The sequence below is a fragment of the Portunus trituberculatus genome, chromosome 33 (assembly GCF_017591435.1).
Source record: "Portunus trituberculatus isolate SZX2019 chromosome 33, ASM1759143v1, whole genome shotgun sequence".
Lineage (NCBI taxonomy): Eukaryota > Metazoa > Arthropoda > Malacostraca > Decapoda > Portunidae > Portunus > Portunus trituberculatus.
Window position 1 is genome coordinate 4,028,067 of NC_059287.1, and position 18,340 is coordinate 4,046,406.

Sequence of the window (18,340 nt, forward strand, 5' to 3'; positions counted from 1 at the left end):
CACTGCTGGTGTCTGTTATTCTACCAACATATTTTGCTGCTTCTTATTCAAGTTGAAGTAGGATAAAAGATTCAATTTTACAGTTATATATGTTATGATGTTCATTGCTGAGTTACACTTGAAGTAAGCATTATTGTGTTGGTAAAATAGCCAAAAAATGCTTAGTCATAAAATAATATAACCAACTGAAGAATATATCTTTCTGAAAGAACTTTGATAACACTCTTATTTCCAAGCATGTAGAGCTTTCTGAGCAATATGCCATCAGGTAGGATGAATTAATACATGTTTAGTGCTTACAAGCAGAGTATTGAAGTCAGCTAATGCTAGTGTTCATGTTGCCTGTGGTGTTGGTGGTGCAGGAGACAGCATCTAGAGTGATTGTTTCATTTCAGCTCACAACAGGGCCCCTCGCGTGTTGCTCCTCCAACTCCTACTAGGTTAGAGGGGGAGCCTGCCACACCCTTAATTCTGAGCGAGGGTCCTGGCAGCCACCCTCCCTCAACACAGCCACAACAACATGTCCCTCTTCAGATAGAGTCATCATCCTCATCATCATCTGTGGTGACCAGCCCTGACCCTTCCCTGCCCTCACCCACCACCTCAGCTTCCCCACCTAACATTGGCCCTTCCCCCTCCTCCCCTCTAGTACAATCTTCAGCTGTAGCCCCTCTCCTGCGGGGCCCAAGCAAGAGGCACCGGCGGGAGAAGAGGCACAGCTTTACTGCTGTGCGCACCACCCAGAACCCCAGCCCCCCGCGATCTCCTGCCTCCCCTCAAAGGTATGCACCCCCCCCCCTCCAGTTGCTGCATAGAATGGTGTATGCCTCTAGTTGCTTAGCCAAACACACACACACACACACACACACACACACACACACACACACACACACACACACACACACACACACACACACACACACACACACACACACACACACACACACACACACACACACACAGAGATTAGATTAGACCTAGTTTTTACAAGGGATATACCAATTAATGATGATATAAGATACAAGTGCCCATTGGGAAAGAGTGACCATGTAATATTAGAGATGGATATAGAAGAAAGAAAGGAAGATAGAGATGAATCATACAAAGGAGACCGATTAAATTACAGAAAGGCTGATATTGAGAATCTCAAGAACTATTTTAAAAACGTAAACTGGGAGGAGATGGAAAACTCATTAACGGTTCAAGAGAAATATAACTTATTTTTGGAAATATACAAAACTGGGGTCAGGGAATATGTTCCGAAATATAGACCTAAAGAAGAAGGAAAGAAAGATTGGTTTAATGCAAGATGTGCTAGGGCAAAGGAGAAACGAGATGGAGCATGGAAAAGGTGGAGAAGAAACAGAAATCCAGAAAATAAGGAAAACTTCAAAACAGCAAGAAATGAATATGCTAAGGTGAGAAAGGAAGAAGAAAAGAACTATGAAAAGGACATTGTCGAAAAATGTAAGGAACAACCAAAATTGTTCTACAGATTCATAAATGGAAAAATAAGACAAAAAGAAACAATAGAAAGGTTAAAAGGAGAAAACGGAATGGTGGAAGACCCAAAAGTATGGCAGAACTGTTAAATAGTAAATTTCATGAGGTCTTTACTAAGGAATCCAAATTTGAAAGACCACAGGGTAATAGAGAGACTGTCTATATGAAAGAGATTAAAGTAACCAAGCTTGAAATAAAAAGTTGATGACGGAATTGGATGAGGAAAAGGCAATGGGACCGGATGAAGTCTCAGGCAGAATACTGAAAGAATGTAGGGAAGAACTAGCAAGTCCAATATACAACATCATAAAATGCTCAATAGAAAATGGAACAGTGCCAGTGGAGTGGAAAAGAGCTGAGGTGGTTCCCATATATAAGAGCGGAAGGAAGGAAGAACCTTTAAATTACAGGCCGGTATCACTAACTAGTGTAATATGCAAGATGTGTGAAAAGTAATAAAGAAGCAATGGATCGAGTTTCTTGAAGACAACAAAATATTATCAAATAGCCAATTTGGTTTTAGAAAAGGTCGGTCATGTGTGACAAATTTATTGAGTTTCTACTCTAGAATAGTTGATAAAGTACAAGAGAGAGAGGATGGATTGACTGTATTTATTTAGATCTAAAAAAGGCTTTTGATAAAGTGCCACATGAAAGATTACTATGGAAGTTAGAGGAGAAGGGTGGCTTAAAAGGAAGCACATTGAGATGGATGAAGAATTACTTAAGGGGGAGAGAAATAAGGACGATAGTTAAAGATATGAAGTCCAAGTGGAGAACAGTAGACAGCGGAGTGCCACAGGGGTCAGTATTGGCACCAATACTTTTTCTCGTATATATAAATGACATGCCAGAGGGAGTGAACAGCTACATAAATCTGTTTGCGGACGATGCGAAACTGTGCAGAGTCATTAAACAAAAAGAGGATTGTGAAATACTACAGGAAGACTTAAACAAGATCTGGAAATGGAGCAAAAAATGGGAGATGGAATTCAATGTGGACAAAAGCCATGTCATGGAAATGGGAAAAGTGAAAGACGACCAGTGGGAATCTATAAGATGGGAGATGGAGTAGAACTAGAAAAAGTAAAAAAGGAAAAGGACTTGGGAGTGACAATGGAAGAAAATAATCAACTGGTTAGCCATATTGATAGAATTTTCAGAGAGACGTATAATTTGCTAAGGAATATTGGAGTAGCATTTCACTATATGGACAAGGAAATGATGAAGAAATTGATAAGTACTAAAATAAGACCTAGATTGGAATATGCAGGAGTTGTGTGGACTCCCATAAAAGAAACACATAAGAAAATTAGAGACTACAAAAATGGCTACAAGAATGGTTCCAGAATTTAAAGGGATGGCATATGAGGAGAGACTAAAGGCAATGGATCTACCAACCTTGGAGCAGAGAAGAGAGAGAGGATCTGATACAAGTTTATAAATTGATTAACGGAATGGATGAAGTGGATAATGAGAAACTGATCCTGAGAGAAGAATATGACTTTAGAAGCACAAGATCGCATAGTAAGAAACTAAGGAAGGGACGATGTCTGAGAGATGTTAAAAATTTAGTTTCCGCAAAGATGTGTTGAGACTTGGAACAGTTTGAGTGAGGAAGTGGTATCAGCAAAGAGTGTACATAGTTTTAAAGAAAAATTGGATAAGTGTAGATATGGAGACGGGACCACACGAGCATAAAGCCCAGGCCCTGTAAAACTACAACTAGGTAAATACAACTAGGTAAATACACACACACACACACACACACACACACACACACACACACACACACACACACACATACAAATACACACACACACACACACACACACACACACACACACACACACACACACACACACACACACACACACACACACACACACACACACACACACACACACACACACACACACACATGGTGCAAGCCATCAACAGTTAGTATCCTCTGTCTAGTTTTCCTAAGTTTATTGTTAAGTCTCCATCTGAAACCATTATATATTTTCAGTTTGGCCACTGCAATATAATTACATCATGTATTATTGTTATTTTATTATTATTATCATCGTTATTATTATATATATATATATATATATATATATATATATATATATATATATATATATATATATATTTTTTTTTATTATTATTATTATTATTATTATTATTATTATTATTATTATTATTATTATTATTATTATTATTATTATTATTAGTATTTCAAATAAGTTTAGGTTTCAAAATTGACCCTTTAGCTTTGAATAATTGAAGACATACATTACAGAATTAAATAACTGCATTAATGCTTTTTATTAATTTTAATACATTACACCATTTATTTTTAAGACATTTATCATAAGTACATATTTCTTTAAATTTTGGCTTTTATGTTTAGAAGATGATTTAAAGGAAGATCACTTGTATAAGTGATTGAAATAAGTAGATATGTGTGGAGGAAGGAGAAGAATGACAACACAAATCAAATACTTAGTTGCTTCATTCAGCTCTTACTTTTGCTCTTGGCCTCTTGGCTGAATTCTGTTTCCCTTTGGTTTAATTTGTATTTGCTGTCAGTCATATTCAAACATTGCTGAATAGATGCACACTGTGTATATAGAAGCAGGGATACTTATTCATTTATCTGCAAATTAAACTTGTTTTAATATCTTTGCATGATCATTTCAAAGTAAGACAGCAAACCTTTTTTGTGTGTTCACTAAATATCTGGTGTATTACTGTGTTGTGAGTGTATAGATCAATTGTATATATATATATATATATATATATATATATATATATATATATATATATATATATATATATATATATATATATATATATATAGATGTATGTATATATAATCTCACTTCAGGTGTTTGTTTTAATTGTTTCTGGAAAGGAATATTAATCCACAATGAGTATGGTATTTGCTGGATGACTTATGAAGCATTGTAATATTTTCAAATTCTTGACATTTCATGAAAAATAAATAATCAAAAATTTGTATATGGTTATATAGAGTTATGAGACAAGTCATAGTACATAGCATCCATGTGTCAGTTACATACAGAGATATTGTATTGAAAGTTACCCCTTGTGCCTTGGTATCAGTCACTCAGTCATTCAACTGATCACCATCTGCTGGCCAGCTCCATGGCTTCCATATTTCAGATGTTATTTGAAGTAGGTATTTTTGTGTAAATAACTCATATGTATTTCATTGTATATAGTAGCTGTTACTAATGTAGATAAACATTGTTTATCCTTTAAAAGTCCTGAAATCATTGCTTTAGCTTTAACACTTAGAGCTTTCCAGTCCCTTCACTGCCCTCTCTACCAACTCCTTGACTAACTCTCACCTCACTCATATCACATTTACACACCTGGAGATGATGCTTATCACTTTATTCACATCTTCTATTAAAAAAAAAAAAAAAAAAAAATATATATATATATATATATATATATATATATATATATATATATATATATATATATATATATATATATATATAATACACACACTTTTATTTATGACTTCATCTCTGTTTTCAGATTAATTGTCAGAAAAACAACTATTGGGATAGAACTGTCACACATGCATAGTTGGATGTAGGTGGAGTTAAATTGAAAATATGTAGGGGTGAAACTCAAAAGTATAGTTATATGCAGTAATGGTACTACAAAACACACCAAGTCATCTTTGATTAGTATTTTCATGGTTAGTTCAAGTACCTTCAGTGAAGCATGAGGTTAGGTGTTTTACTCTGGACATGAGTGTGCATTACTTCTGGCATTCCTTTACGTCAGTACTAAGGTGTCACACTGTTTGAGGGAGTCAGAGTAGTGGCAGTGAGTGGTGATGTGAATGTTTGGTGTTTGTCATCCCAAGTGTCCTGTCTCATGTGGCTCACACCAGAGACAAGTTAAAGTGTTTTTACGAGGTGTTAGGTTTTGCCAGGGGCTTCTGTGTCAACTTGTATTTTTATTTTATCATTATTTTCAGTGTGTACTATATTGTGCTTAGAGGTTTATATTATTATTATTATTATTATTATTATTATTATTATTATTATTATTATTATTATAATTATTATTATTATTATTATTATTATTATTATTATGTATTATTATTTCTCAGGTTTTTATATTTCTTGGTGGAATTTTTTATATATTTTTTTATATATTTTTTTGTTTCATTTATGTACCTATAGTTGAATTGTTACAATGTTTAGTTTCCAGGTGATAGAAGTAACAAAAGATACATTTAATCTTATCATACTTATACTTATTATTCATATGAACAAAGACAACTGCAAAGTTCATATATTTGTAAGGCAGACATTGCTTGTTTTATTTATATTTTGTCATTCGTCATATCTTACTTTGGTTTTCTTCAAAACACACATTGATTCCTGCTTTTCATGTGAGCAAAGGTACAGAGGGACAGGAGGCAACCGCACCTGTACACACAATTGTTACCATATACAGGCCATGTCAGCTGTTTTGTAATAATGTAAAACACTTAGTTCTTGCTGCATGTGGATTCATGTTTAAGTGACGCCCCTAAGTTTGCCAAGTATTCTCACTATAGAAATCAATTGACTCTTATGTGGGCTGCTTTGCAAAGTTTTAATGGCTCAGGGGAAGCAAGAGTGTGTAGCGGGGTGGTGAACAAAATTTTGCAGAAGTGTTTGAGTTAGGTGATTCAAAATGGAAAGGAGGTTAGTTGGAGGATGGCTTCATTTTATTTTCATTATAGTCTTTTTATATCCTGTCTTTCCACATTGAGTTAGTGTAAAATTATATTACTGGTGTGTTCTTGTATTGCTTTAGTGTGTTATTATGCTGAAAATGGAGTTGTGGAATGGAACCTCCTTGTAATTAGTGTAAAGATAGGTTTATATCGTGCAGATTCTTACTAAGCAAGGTTTCCCAGAATATAATCCCCACATATAACAAGAACTAGGTATTTGCATCATGGCTGGGGGCATTGAGATGCTCGTGTAAACAAGTCTATGGGTAAAGTCTAAGGTACCATGATGCATCCACTGATTTTGCCTGTGTGTGATTTCTTCATCCATCATGGACAAAGGGGGAAGCTTGTATCTAATGAGGTTTTCAGTTTGAGGCTTACCTGTGTTGGAGAACTGTGTGTCAGTTTTGTGTGATGACACTGAATATTGTCATGGAAACTTTTAACGTGATGATCCTTTTCAAAACTAATCTTTTCTCTTTCCCAAGTGTCAGGAGTTGGCAGCATCTAGAAGTGTTCTCCATAAATTCTTGACCACTGCATTTTCTTTTCCTAATTTTTTTTCTTATTAATTACACTTTAATTTAACTTCTCAGAGCTTCAGAGAAATCTTTACATTACCTCACCAGGCATTCAGTGGAGATCATAAGCCCCACTGAGGAGAACAGCAGCCCGGGCAGCACCACCGGCCCCACTAATGGCAATGGCAATGGTCTGGTGTCTCAGGGCCCGAGTAGCCTGGAGGAGACAGTGGCTGGGGGGGAAGCCACCACTCCACCTGAATCCATGGGCTCTCCTCGCCTGCGTTCTTCCACTCAGTCCTCAGTCCCACCTGTGTCCTCCTCCACCCCTCAAGTCAATGCAACGACCTTGTAAGAGTGTTGTGCATCACTGTACTCAACCTTGCAACCTTGCATCACCCTGTTCCTTCCTTTACTTCTAGAGTATTTAAGTGTAATTCAACTTGAGCCTCCTTTGATGCAGTATATGAACAGTGGATATATAAGTGTTCAGAATTGCAAGAAATGTTATTTTAATCCTTGTTGTAATATACAAATGTAAGATACAGTGTAACCTCAGTTCATGAATGCCTCAGTGTGCTAACAAATTGATAGATGAACCAAATTTTTTTAGCAAATTTTGTCTTGGTCCATGAATGAAAATTTGGTCCATGAACAGAGTTGGTGTCTTTGGCATGAGATGGTGTTGCATGGAGTTGTTTTCATGATACCATACACTGTAAACAGTTTTTCTTGTCCTGTTCTGTTTTTCTTGCTTTTTACATTAGATTGGCCCTCATGCTGCTCAAGGCAGTGAAATGTGTCAATGATAGTAGTATTAAGAAATCGAAGAGTATTACAATAGAAATAAAGAAAGTCATACCAGCAAAGCATCTTGAAAATAATACTACTGCTTAATCAATACAGAGGAATACAGAAAATAAGAACTTTATTATAAATGTGGAGCACTAGAAAAAAATATTATATCTAAGGTACTTTGCTGGCATGGCAAGTCTTGGGACTTACTAGATTCTGTGAAATGTTTGTTTGGGCCATTGTATTTGACCTCACAGGTGATTGCAACACAGAGGTACCTCATCTCAGAATAGCTAATGATGCATCATAAACGTCATTAGGAAGATCAGTATATGCTGTCTTGCTATCAGTTAGATGCTGTTACTATAGCAACAACAATCCTTTGTTTATTCCACTGGAGAGGCACACAAAAGCTTCTAATAGAGGATATGTCCTGCAGGGTGCATGCTGAGTCACTCTCTCAAATGTAGCCCTGGGTTCTAGGAAATGATTAATCTATTTTGAATTGATTCCTATGGGAAAAATGGTTTTGGTTCTTGAACATTTTGGTTTGTGAACAGCCTCTCAGGAATGAATTAGGTTTATCAACTGAGGTTCCACTGTACAAGTAACAGTGTAAAAACCATCTTAAAAATATTCAGAAGAATGTCAAATGAAAAAAAATTGATAAATACTAAATTATTGAAGATTACATCACATATAAGTGGTTTGTTTTACTTTTAGATTGTAGAATTTAAACCTAAATCTTAAATTCTTATATAACCTTAAAAGAATTAAGAAATTTAACTCATTCATAATTACCTATATTTCACTTGCACAGTTGCACTGTATGGGAGTTAGCTAATGCCTCCATAAATGCACAGAAGGATTGCTAATATGGTCTTCCCTCTCACTATTGACTAGGCTTTGAAACTTATGTAGATAAGATAATGAACAGTAGTTTTGATGGTGAGAACGTCTTACAGTTATGTGGCACTGTACTCTTATCGTGGACGCAAGGCTGATGAGCTGGAGCTGAAGAAGAGCCACATCTACACAGTCACTGAGAAGTGTCAGGACGGCTGGTTCAAGGGCCGCTGCATCACCACAGATCGCACTGGTGTCTTCCCAGGAAACTATGTCCAAGTTGCCAAGTGAGTCAGAGTGGAGATAGTGGAGTGCATCAAGATAAGCAAGCCAGTGTTACTAGTTGTGGGATGGCTTTTGCAGTGCTTAGCCCTAATATATGTCTTTATACATGACAAAAACCCACACATATTGCAAAAATGCATATTGTGAACTGAAGAATCAGTGGGAAAATTGGTATATGGTCACACAGCCCCTGAGATTAGGTTACTTTATTATAACTTATTCTTACCATATTTTGCTCTCGTCACAGAATAACTCATTGATGACCCTGTACTAGATGCTGTAGACATTATTCAAAGAAATGAAGTTTTAAGTAGGCAAGAGGAGAGAGAAGAACATAGGCTGCAGAATGCCATATGAGGATTGTTACAACATTGTTCCACGTGTTGGGGATAAGAGTGGGTGGTGGAGGTAGGTGGAAGAGATGGGAAGAGTTTGTTTCGTTTCATGCCTTTTCAGTGACTTAATAACAATCTTCATTTCTAATGTGGTCTTTCGATTCTTGGAATTTCTGGTTGAAGCCATGGTGATTTCTGGCTAGTGAAAATCACAATGCAATGCTGCGGTAGAAGAGACAGAGAGACAGTAGTGTGGGAGAGAAAGGCTCACGTGTTCACCAGCTGGAGTCTGGTGATGAACTAACTTAAGAGTCATTGACTCATAGTCCAATAGTACAGTAGCACTGATGTGGTGAGTCAGACATGCATATATATATATATATATATATATATATATATATATATATATATATATATATATATATATATATATATATATATATATATATTCTGTTGAAGTCAACAGCGGTGACTGCGTTGTTGATCTTATATGTAGTCTTTTCAATCTTTCTGACAACTGGCATATATATATATATATATATATATATATATATATATATATATATATATATATATATATATATATATATATATATATATATATATATATATATATATATATATATATATATATATATATATATATATATATATATATATATATATTAGATGCATTTAGGTTTACATTGAGGGTAAACACCATTTTTGCCTTATAATCATATGATCAAAATTACATATTAAAACGATTAATAATTAATACTTCAGAAATGAAGACGCATATTGTGAGAAACACATACTGTGAACATGCACATTGGGGATAACTACTGTATTAAGATATCCGATCTAAATTAAGCTGAACATTCTCAAAGTTACTAGATCCCAGATCTTGATGTGATCTGGAATGGCATTAGGCTTAGTACAGTTGCTGCCTATATGTTAAAATTTTTCTTTTGATTATTATAGATATTATGGTGAATAGTGAGGAAGAATGACATGAAATGGTAACTAAGTAAGTAGCTTCACCAAAGTAAAAAGGGAGTACCACACACACACACACACACACACACACACACACACACACACACACACACACACACACACACACACACACACACACACACACACACACACACACACACACACACACACACACACACACACACACACACACATCATAGTAAAAAGTTTAGGATGGGAAGATGCTGCAAGTATGTAAAAAGATCAGCTTTCTACAAGGAAGTATAGGGCCATGGAATAGCCTGAGTGAAGATGTTGATTGAGCAAGGAGTGTGCACAGCTTTAAAGAAAAGTTGGACCAATGTAGATATGGAGACGGGGCCACATAAGTGTAATGCCCAGGCCCTGTAAAACAACAACTAGGTAAATACACACACACACGCGCGCGTCACCGCCGAGAGAGAAAGTCCTGAAGACGGCTCGTCTCCGGCTGAGGACCGGGGAAAGGGAGAAACTACCTATGGTGTTTGCAGGGCCCGGGTATCTCTGTGGGTATAGTTAGTGTCCTGTGTAGTGTCTTACTCTCGAAAAGTACAGAAAGTGGGCCATTTTCAAGTGGAAATGGAGAGTGGTCCCTGATTGAAGAGTGTTGGCGGCGTTTTGTTTTGTTTTGGCCGAAACAACTGGAGATAGCAGTCATGACAAGTACTCCTAGAAATGTGCGTGACTTCGAGGGTTTTATGACCACTCCAAGTGGACTAGATAAATTTGACATGGATGCAAGAATTCAGGCATTAGAAAGTAAGTTTCTAAATATTAGATCCATAGAAGAAAAACTAGATAGAGTCATAGCAGAGAACGATACCTTCAAAAAAGAAATCTATTTGTTAACGAGAGAGAACAAAGAGCTATTGGAAGAAAAAGTGGAAATGGAGAAAGAAAATCAACATCTAAGGAAACAATGTGACGAGATGAAGGCTAAACTCCTCGAAATGGAGAAGAAAATAGCCGAAGGAGACTTGGGGGAAGGAGGAATGCCTTAACCTAATTGATGCCAAGATGAAGGAAGTGAACCATGAACACCAAGAAGTACAAAAGTCCTTTAAGGAGATAATGAAAAAGCAAGAAGAAAATAAAATGAATACACAGAGTGAAATGGTAAAGGCATTAAAGGAAAATGAGTTTGTGGTGAGAGATATTGCTGAAAAGAAAAAATGCGTGATCATAACAGGTTTGAGGGAGGAAACTAACAGGAACTAGCAAGATAGGAGGGATAAGGAAAATGACAGGATTAAGTCTTTACTGAATAAGATCTCCGAGGAGGAAGAATGCCTATATGCTGAGGTAGAGGAAAGTGTGAGACTAGGAGCTTTTGAGGAAGGCAAGAGTAGACCATTAAAATTGAAATTAAAGTCTCAGGTGGCAGCGAGGCCTTGTTGAGGAGGGCTTGGAAACTTAAGGACTCTGAGGAAACCAAAACAATTTACATAAGAAGAAATATGACACAGGATGAAAGAATGAAAATGAAAGAGCTTGTAACTGAAGTGAGAGAGAAGAATGAGGAAAGAACCGAGGAGGAAAAGACCAAGTTTTTTTGGAGGATGAGAAATGGGAGGCTGAAGAAGTGGTGGATAAAACTGACCAAATAGACATTACACTGACTGAAACATGGAAGAAAGAGATTACGAATGGAATTCAAGTGACTTACACGAATATAGATGGATTTCTGCCTAAGAGACTAGAATGTATGGATTACCTAAGAAACAATGAACCAGACATAATATGTGTGGTGGAAACAAAATTAAGGCCTGAAATAAAGCTAGACTGGTTTGCTGTAAAACACTACAAAGTATGGAGAAATGATAGAAAAAATAAAGGAGGTGGTGGTATAATGGTTCTTACTAAGGAAGATCTGATACTGAAGGAGGTGAACTATAGTAAGAGAAATGAGGAAGTGATAAGTATGCTTATAACAGATGGCAAGAGGGACATTAATATTATAACAGTATACATACCACCCAGAACCAGTGCTTGGGAATATGAACAGTACCAAATGGTGATGAGAAATACTCTAGACAGAATGAAGCAAGAACTCATCAGAAAGGATAGAGTGATGATAGTTGGAGACTTTAATTGCAAAGAAATAGTGTGGGAAGACTACGAAGTGGTGAACGGTGGTGAGTGGGCAGAGGAATTGTTAAAGGTAGCAACAAATAACTTGATGACACAGTGGGTGAGATCACCAACAAGGTGCAGGGGACAAGATGTTGCAGCAAGGTTGGATTTGGTATTTACCAGGGCATCTCTAAAAGAGGAAATTGAACATGAATGTCCCTTGGGGAAAAGCGATCATGATGTCCTAAGCTTTGAGCTGGATACGGAATTAAGCACGAATAAGATTGTGGAGCGCAGGGAAGAAAAATTAAATTATACTAGGGCAAATTATAACCATATAAGGGAGTTCTTTAATGAAATTGACTGGTCCGTGGTATACCAGGAAAGGGATATGCAATTGAAATACGATAAATTTATGGATTTGTATAACTCTGCTGTGAAAAGTTTGTGCCATATCACAGAAAGAGGACTTTAAATAATAAACAGTGGTTTAATAGAAATTGTGAAGAAGCAAAAAGAACAAAGAAAAGGCATGGAAGAAACTTAAGAAAAACAGTGATGTATTATCAAGAGAAGTCTACAAAACAGCAAGGAATAGATATGTTGAAGTAAGGAGAACAGCACAGAAGGAATATGAACAGAGGGTGGTGGAAAACTGTGATAGTGACCCAAAATGTTTTACAAATTCATAAATGGAAAACTAAATAAAAGGGAGGCAATAGAAAAGGTAAAAATGGGAAGAAGTATATGAGGATGCTGGAGATATAGCTGAAATTTTGAACGACAACTTTTGCAAAGTGTTTACAAAGGAGGAGCATTTTATGGGAGGAAGGCCTACGGAAATAAAGCAAATGCAGGACATCATGGTTACTAAGGAAGATGTAAGGAAAATTATAAGCAATCTGGATATTAATAAATCAATGGGGCCTGATGGCATATCTGGGAGGTTGCTAAAAGAATGTAAGGATCAATTGTTGAACCCGTATTTGATATTGTGGAAACCTCCATACGAACAGGATTAGTCCCGAAAGAGTGGAAAAGAGCTGACATTGTGCCTATATATAAGAATGGTAGTAGAATGGAACCGCTAAATTATAGACCAGTATCGTTGACTAGTATATTGTGCAAGGTATGTGAAGAAGTAATTAAAGCTAAGTGGAGTGAGTATCTAGAAAGTGAAAACATTCTGAGTGAAAGGCAGTTTGGTTTCAGAAAAGGAAGATCCCATGTGTATCCAATCTATTATGTTTTTATTCAAGAGTGACTGACATACTACAACATAGAGAGGGATGGGTGGATGCTATCTACCTGGACTTGAGAAAGGCCTTTGATAAAGTACCACACAATAGACTGATGTGGAAACTAAAGAAGATTGGAGGAGTAAGTGATAAACTAGCAAAATGGATGGAAAATTACTTAATGGGAAGAGAAATGAGAACAGTGGTGAGAGGAAGGAAGTCCGAGTGGAAGAAGGTAACCAGTGGAGTTCCACAAGGGTCAGTGCTTGGTCCCATCATGTTTTTGATTTATGTTAATGATATGCCAGTAGGAATTGACAGTTACATGAATATGTTCGTGGACAATACTAAAATTATGAGGAGAGTAAAGAATGTGGAAGATTGTAACAAGTTACAGGAAGATCTTGATAAAATATATGAGTGGAGTAAAGAGTAGCAGATAAAATTTAATATAGACAAGACCCATGTTATGAAAATGGGAAGAAGTAGATACAGACCAAACTGGGATTACAGGCTGGGTGATGAGAAAATTAAAGAGACCAATGAGGAGAAAGACCTAGGAGTAACCGTGCAAAACACTTTGTCCCCGGAGAAACACATTAACAAGATATTTTTGAAAACATATAACATGCTTCAAAATATTGGTCTTGCATTCCACTACCTAGATGAAGGAATGATGAAGAAGATACTATGCACTTTAATAAGACCCCAGTTAGAATATACAGCTTGCGCGTCTGGTCACCGCATATGAAGAAAAATGTGAAGAAGGTGGAAAGGGTACAGAGGCTGGCAACAAGGATGGTACCAGGACTCAGGTAGTTAGACTATGAGGAAAGACTGAGTGAACTGGGGCTGACCACATTAGAAGAGAGAAGAACAAGGGGAGACATGATAATTATGTATAAATTGGTGAATAAGATTGACATATTGGACAGAAAGTTGATAAAGGTGATCACAAATAATCATCTCCGAGGACATGAAAAAAAACTAATAAAAGACATCTGTCTAAATTATGTGAGAAAGTACAGTTTCCCGCATCGTAGTATTGATAAGTGGAATAAACTGAGCAGTGATGTCGTTGACACAGTGTGTGTCAATCAGATGAAAGAGAGATATGACAGGAGTGGCCAAGGAGGCAGGACACAGAGAGCTTAGCTCGGGCCCTGTAATAAACAAATAGGTAAATACACACACACACACACACACACACACACACACACACACACACACACACACACACACACACACACACACACACACACACACACACACACACACACACACACACACACTTAAGAGATTTGACTTATGAAGACAGACTGAAAAGAATGCAACTTCCGACCCTGGAAAACAGAAGAGAAAGGGGAGACCTGATAGCAATATACAGAGTGATGATTGGCATGGAAAAAATGGATAGGGAAGATCTGTGTATGTGGAATGAAAGAATGTCGAGAGGGCATGGGAAAAAACTAAAAATGGCCACTTATAGGAGAGATGTGAAAAAATATAGCTTCCCTCATAGAAGGGTGGAAGCATGGAATAGTTTAGACGTGGAAGTGGTCAACGCAAGGAATATTCATGATTTTAAGAAAAAGCTGGACATTAATAGATATGGAGACGGGACAACATGAGCATAGCTCTTTTCCCGTATGTTACAATTAGGTAAATACAATTAGGTAAATACACACACACACACACACACACACACACACACACACACACACACACACACACACACACACACACACACACACACACACACACACACACACATTTAACCCAACAAATTCCATCCTGCAGGCCACAGATGATATCAGCATACCTGGCTAAGCGCAATGCCCGAGGTTCTTCCACCAACCACAGCGAGGGCAGCAGCGGTGGCGGCGGCGGCGGCTCCCAGTCGGGGTCATCCAGTGGGTCGTCGTCCGTGCCTCAGACGGGAGTAGTGAGCTACACACGGCCAAGACCAAGCCTGAGTGGTGGTCCAGATGGAAGGAACTCCGATGGGTCTCGCGGTGAGAACACAAGTCTCCTGGACACACCGGTCCACTCTATGGTTCCCACTCTCTCTCCAACTCACTCATCACCGCATGCAGGGTCTCTCTCCCCAGGGGCGGCTGGTGAGTCAGAGCTAACCTGTCACCTTTGTAACCCACCCTAATCCTCTCCTGTTATCCCTGCTTGGCTTTGGGGCATCAGGGTTCCTGTGGAAGCCTTGCCGTATCCTGCATGGGTGACGGGGTGTCTTGGGAGGGTGTGAGAGGTGTGGTGCAGAGCTAGGCACAGTTTGCTGAAACATCTGCCAGCCATGATGCTGGTTTGCTTTGGGGTGTCAGTTTATGAAGTAATTTGAAACTCCTTTGGATCCAACATTTTAGATCTAATGGAGTATTTTTATATTAATTTTGTTTTGTAGGTTTTTCTTATAGTGATTCATCCGTTAGATGCTAAACAAGACAGGGTTTATTGTTTCCTGCCAGTGTGTGCAGCTTGGTGCCAGCAAACAGAGCTTTGTGCAGGGGAAAGCTTCAGCTCCATTACACACACACATATCATCATCCCTGGTAATATTTTTTGGAAAATTATAATTGATAAATGTACTCATGTAGAAAGTATGTACAAATAAATTTCTCTAAGCATTGCTAGCCTAGACAGTTTAAGTATTAACTAAATTAGATGTGAGACATTAAAGACATAATTGTGAAATATTTTAAACACCTTTTTAAGATTATTACATGGAAGCAAAGAAAAAAAAATTATCCACAAATCTGGTGAAGTACAAATATGTAAACTTTCAAAGTAATAATGGTTTTTATCAGTGATAGAGAAAGATTAAGGAGAAGCATTAATGACAGGATATAAAAGAAGGGTGAGAGTTGCAGTGAAGGACAATTAAAGCTGACCTAAATCCATCTTGGCTTTGGTGGTAACTTTTGGCCACATTTGTAATGTCTTGGACCTTGAGTGTCCTGCCATCGGCATGACAACTGGAATGAATGAATGACAGGAGAGCATCAAACATAAATGATAAAAGTTGAGAATCCTTTATCTTAAATTCCAATATCTGAAAACCTCCAAAATCCACAAAATCCATGAGCTTTCTGAATGTCAACATGACACATCACAGATGGAAAATCCATTTCAGTGCTGGAAGGGTTGGCCACATACATGTGCAGCTTGCCATGATCGTTTATAATGTAAGGATAATTAAATGTGAGTGATGAAATGTGATGATCATGGCAAGGGAAAAATTTTTCATTGTATTGCTCCCTTCACTGTGTCTGACAATTACTGTCAATGATTCAAAAACAGCATAACATCCTTCCTGCATATGAGTTGCCATTTTGATACCTTCCATGACTGTAAATTGAACTTCAAAGTCTTGGTCTGTGTACTTGTGATGTTTACAGTTCATCAGGTTTTTTTTTTTTTTTTTTTTGCAACCTGGAAAATTATATTTAGGGTATATATATATATATATATATATATATATATATATATATATATATATATATATATATATATATATATATATATATATATATTCTAAGATATAAATGAATATTATGCTTAGACTTGGATACCATCTTCAAGCTTTCTCATTTTATAAATGCAAATCAAAATATTCCAAAAACTGGAAAAATGGAAAAATTGCATCACTTTTGGTCCCAGGAATTTTGGATAAGGGATTCTCAACTTGTGCAACAGTTGAAACACTGAGATAGGAAGGGGGACACTGCAGTTGTATATTGCATGTGAATTGATTGGAAAGAAAGGAAGCTGTATGTTGCATCTATGAAGAGAGATAGGAAGTGATGTGGACTCTGATGAAGGTGTGTGGGGTAGAGTGAATGCTGCTAAATGGATTAATAACCTTTTTGTAGAGAGAATAATGCATGTGTTAAGGTGAAGGAAGTAATGAAGAACTGTTTGAAATTATCAAGGCTTGTTTTGAGACTAATATGTAAAAAAATCCTGAATTTTTAGAATCTGGGAGAAAAATTGAAACAAAGCAATATTTTTAAAGCTAACATGTTGGGAAGACAGCAACAGAATTATGTAAATTTGACCAGAAATACATAAAAGAAATAGTTTATAATTAAACTGAGTTTTTAGCTAAACTGAAGACAGAATCATAATTGGAACAATGTAAAGTGTGCAACAGAATACTTACAAAGAATAAATGAAAATTGGATAAGAATGAAAGTAAAAATCAGAGGAGTGGATAAGTTTTTGAGAAGACTGAAGGTTCAGTCCAAGGCTATAATTCCAAGTCCACTAACCATTCCCCAGGAGGGCTGATGGGAGGCAGTCCCCCGTGCCTGCCCCCAGAGCTGCCCCCAAGGTCTGTTAGCTCTGGCACAGAGACATCCTCGGCTCACCGCACAAGTGGCCTCACCTCCTCCTCATGGCACCCTTCCTCCCAGACACCGCAGGGCTTTGCCGTCAACCAGAGGTGCGTTACTCCTATCATTTATTGTATTGACTTACTTATATTAACTAGTTTGTATTTTAATGGACCGGCAATACCCTCTATTTAACGCTGTTTTATTGTTTAGATGTATGAGGTATTTTATAGTGTCGATGTTGCTGTTTGTTATTACAGCTCTGCTAGGATGGAATGCTATCTTTTATTTTGCCTCAGTTAATTTTCCTCTTAAAGTGTATTTACCAAGCTAGTATTGTGTGTCACTGCTTTGTATTACTACTTTTCATTATGCCATGAAAAGTTAAGTTGCTAATCTTTTTTTATATCTATCTGTTTATCAAAGATTTTTTGATAAGGTATATTCATTTAATTGTAATATGCCAGATTTTAGTAAAATTTTGTGTCCATTGTTATCTCTTGTTATCCAAATTGCTTTTGAAATGGTGTTATTGCTTCCTTCCCACTCATTGCTACTCTTAATACATCTTTTTAGAGGAAACTTACCTTAATTTCTTCACATTGTTTTTATGGTTTTAGAATTCTGGCTATGTGATGGT

The 18,340-nt window shown here is 37.0% G+C and overlaps 1 protein-coding gene across 31 annotated transcripts in view; it reads left to right on the forward strand.

The window, feature by feature from the left end:
- LOC123512283 (E3 ubiquitin-protein ligase SH3RF1-like) overlaps positions 1–18,340 on the forward strand; it is a 47,172-nt gene that overhangs the window by 7,845 nt on the left and 20,987 nt on the right. For 21 of the 31 annotated variants that reach the window (XM_045268581.1, XM_045268585.1, XM_045268583.1 and 18 more), the window contains 5 exons: positions 396–782; positions 6,892–7,134; positions 8,544–8,711; positions 15,155–15,369; positions 17,648–17,810. In XM_045268581.1, coding sequence (XP_045124516.1) covers positions 396–782; positions 6,892–7,134; positions 8,544–8,711; positions 15,155–15,369; positions 17,648–17,810 — 1,176 coding nt within the window. Of the gene's footprint in view, positions 1–395; positions 783–6,891; positions 7,135–8,543; positions 8,712–15,154; positions 15,475–17,647; positions 17,811–18,340 lie in introns of all 31 variants that reach the window. The other 10 variants (XM_045268573.1, XM_045268574.1, XM_045268577.1 and 7 more) reach the window with 2 other exon arrangements.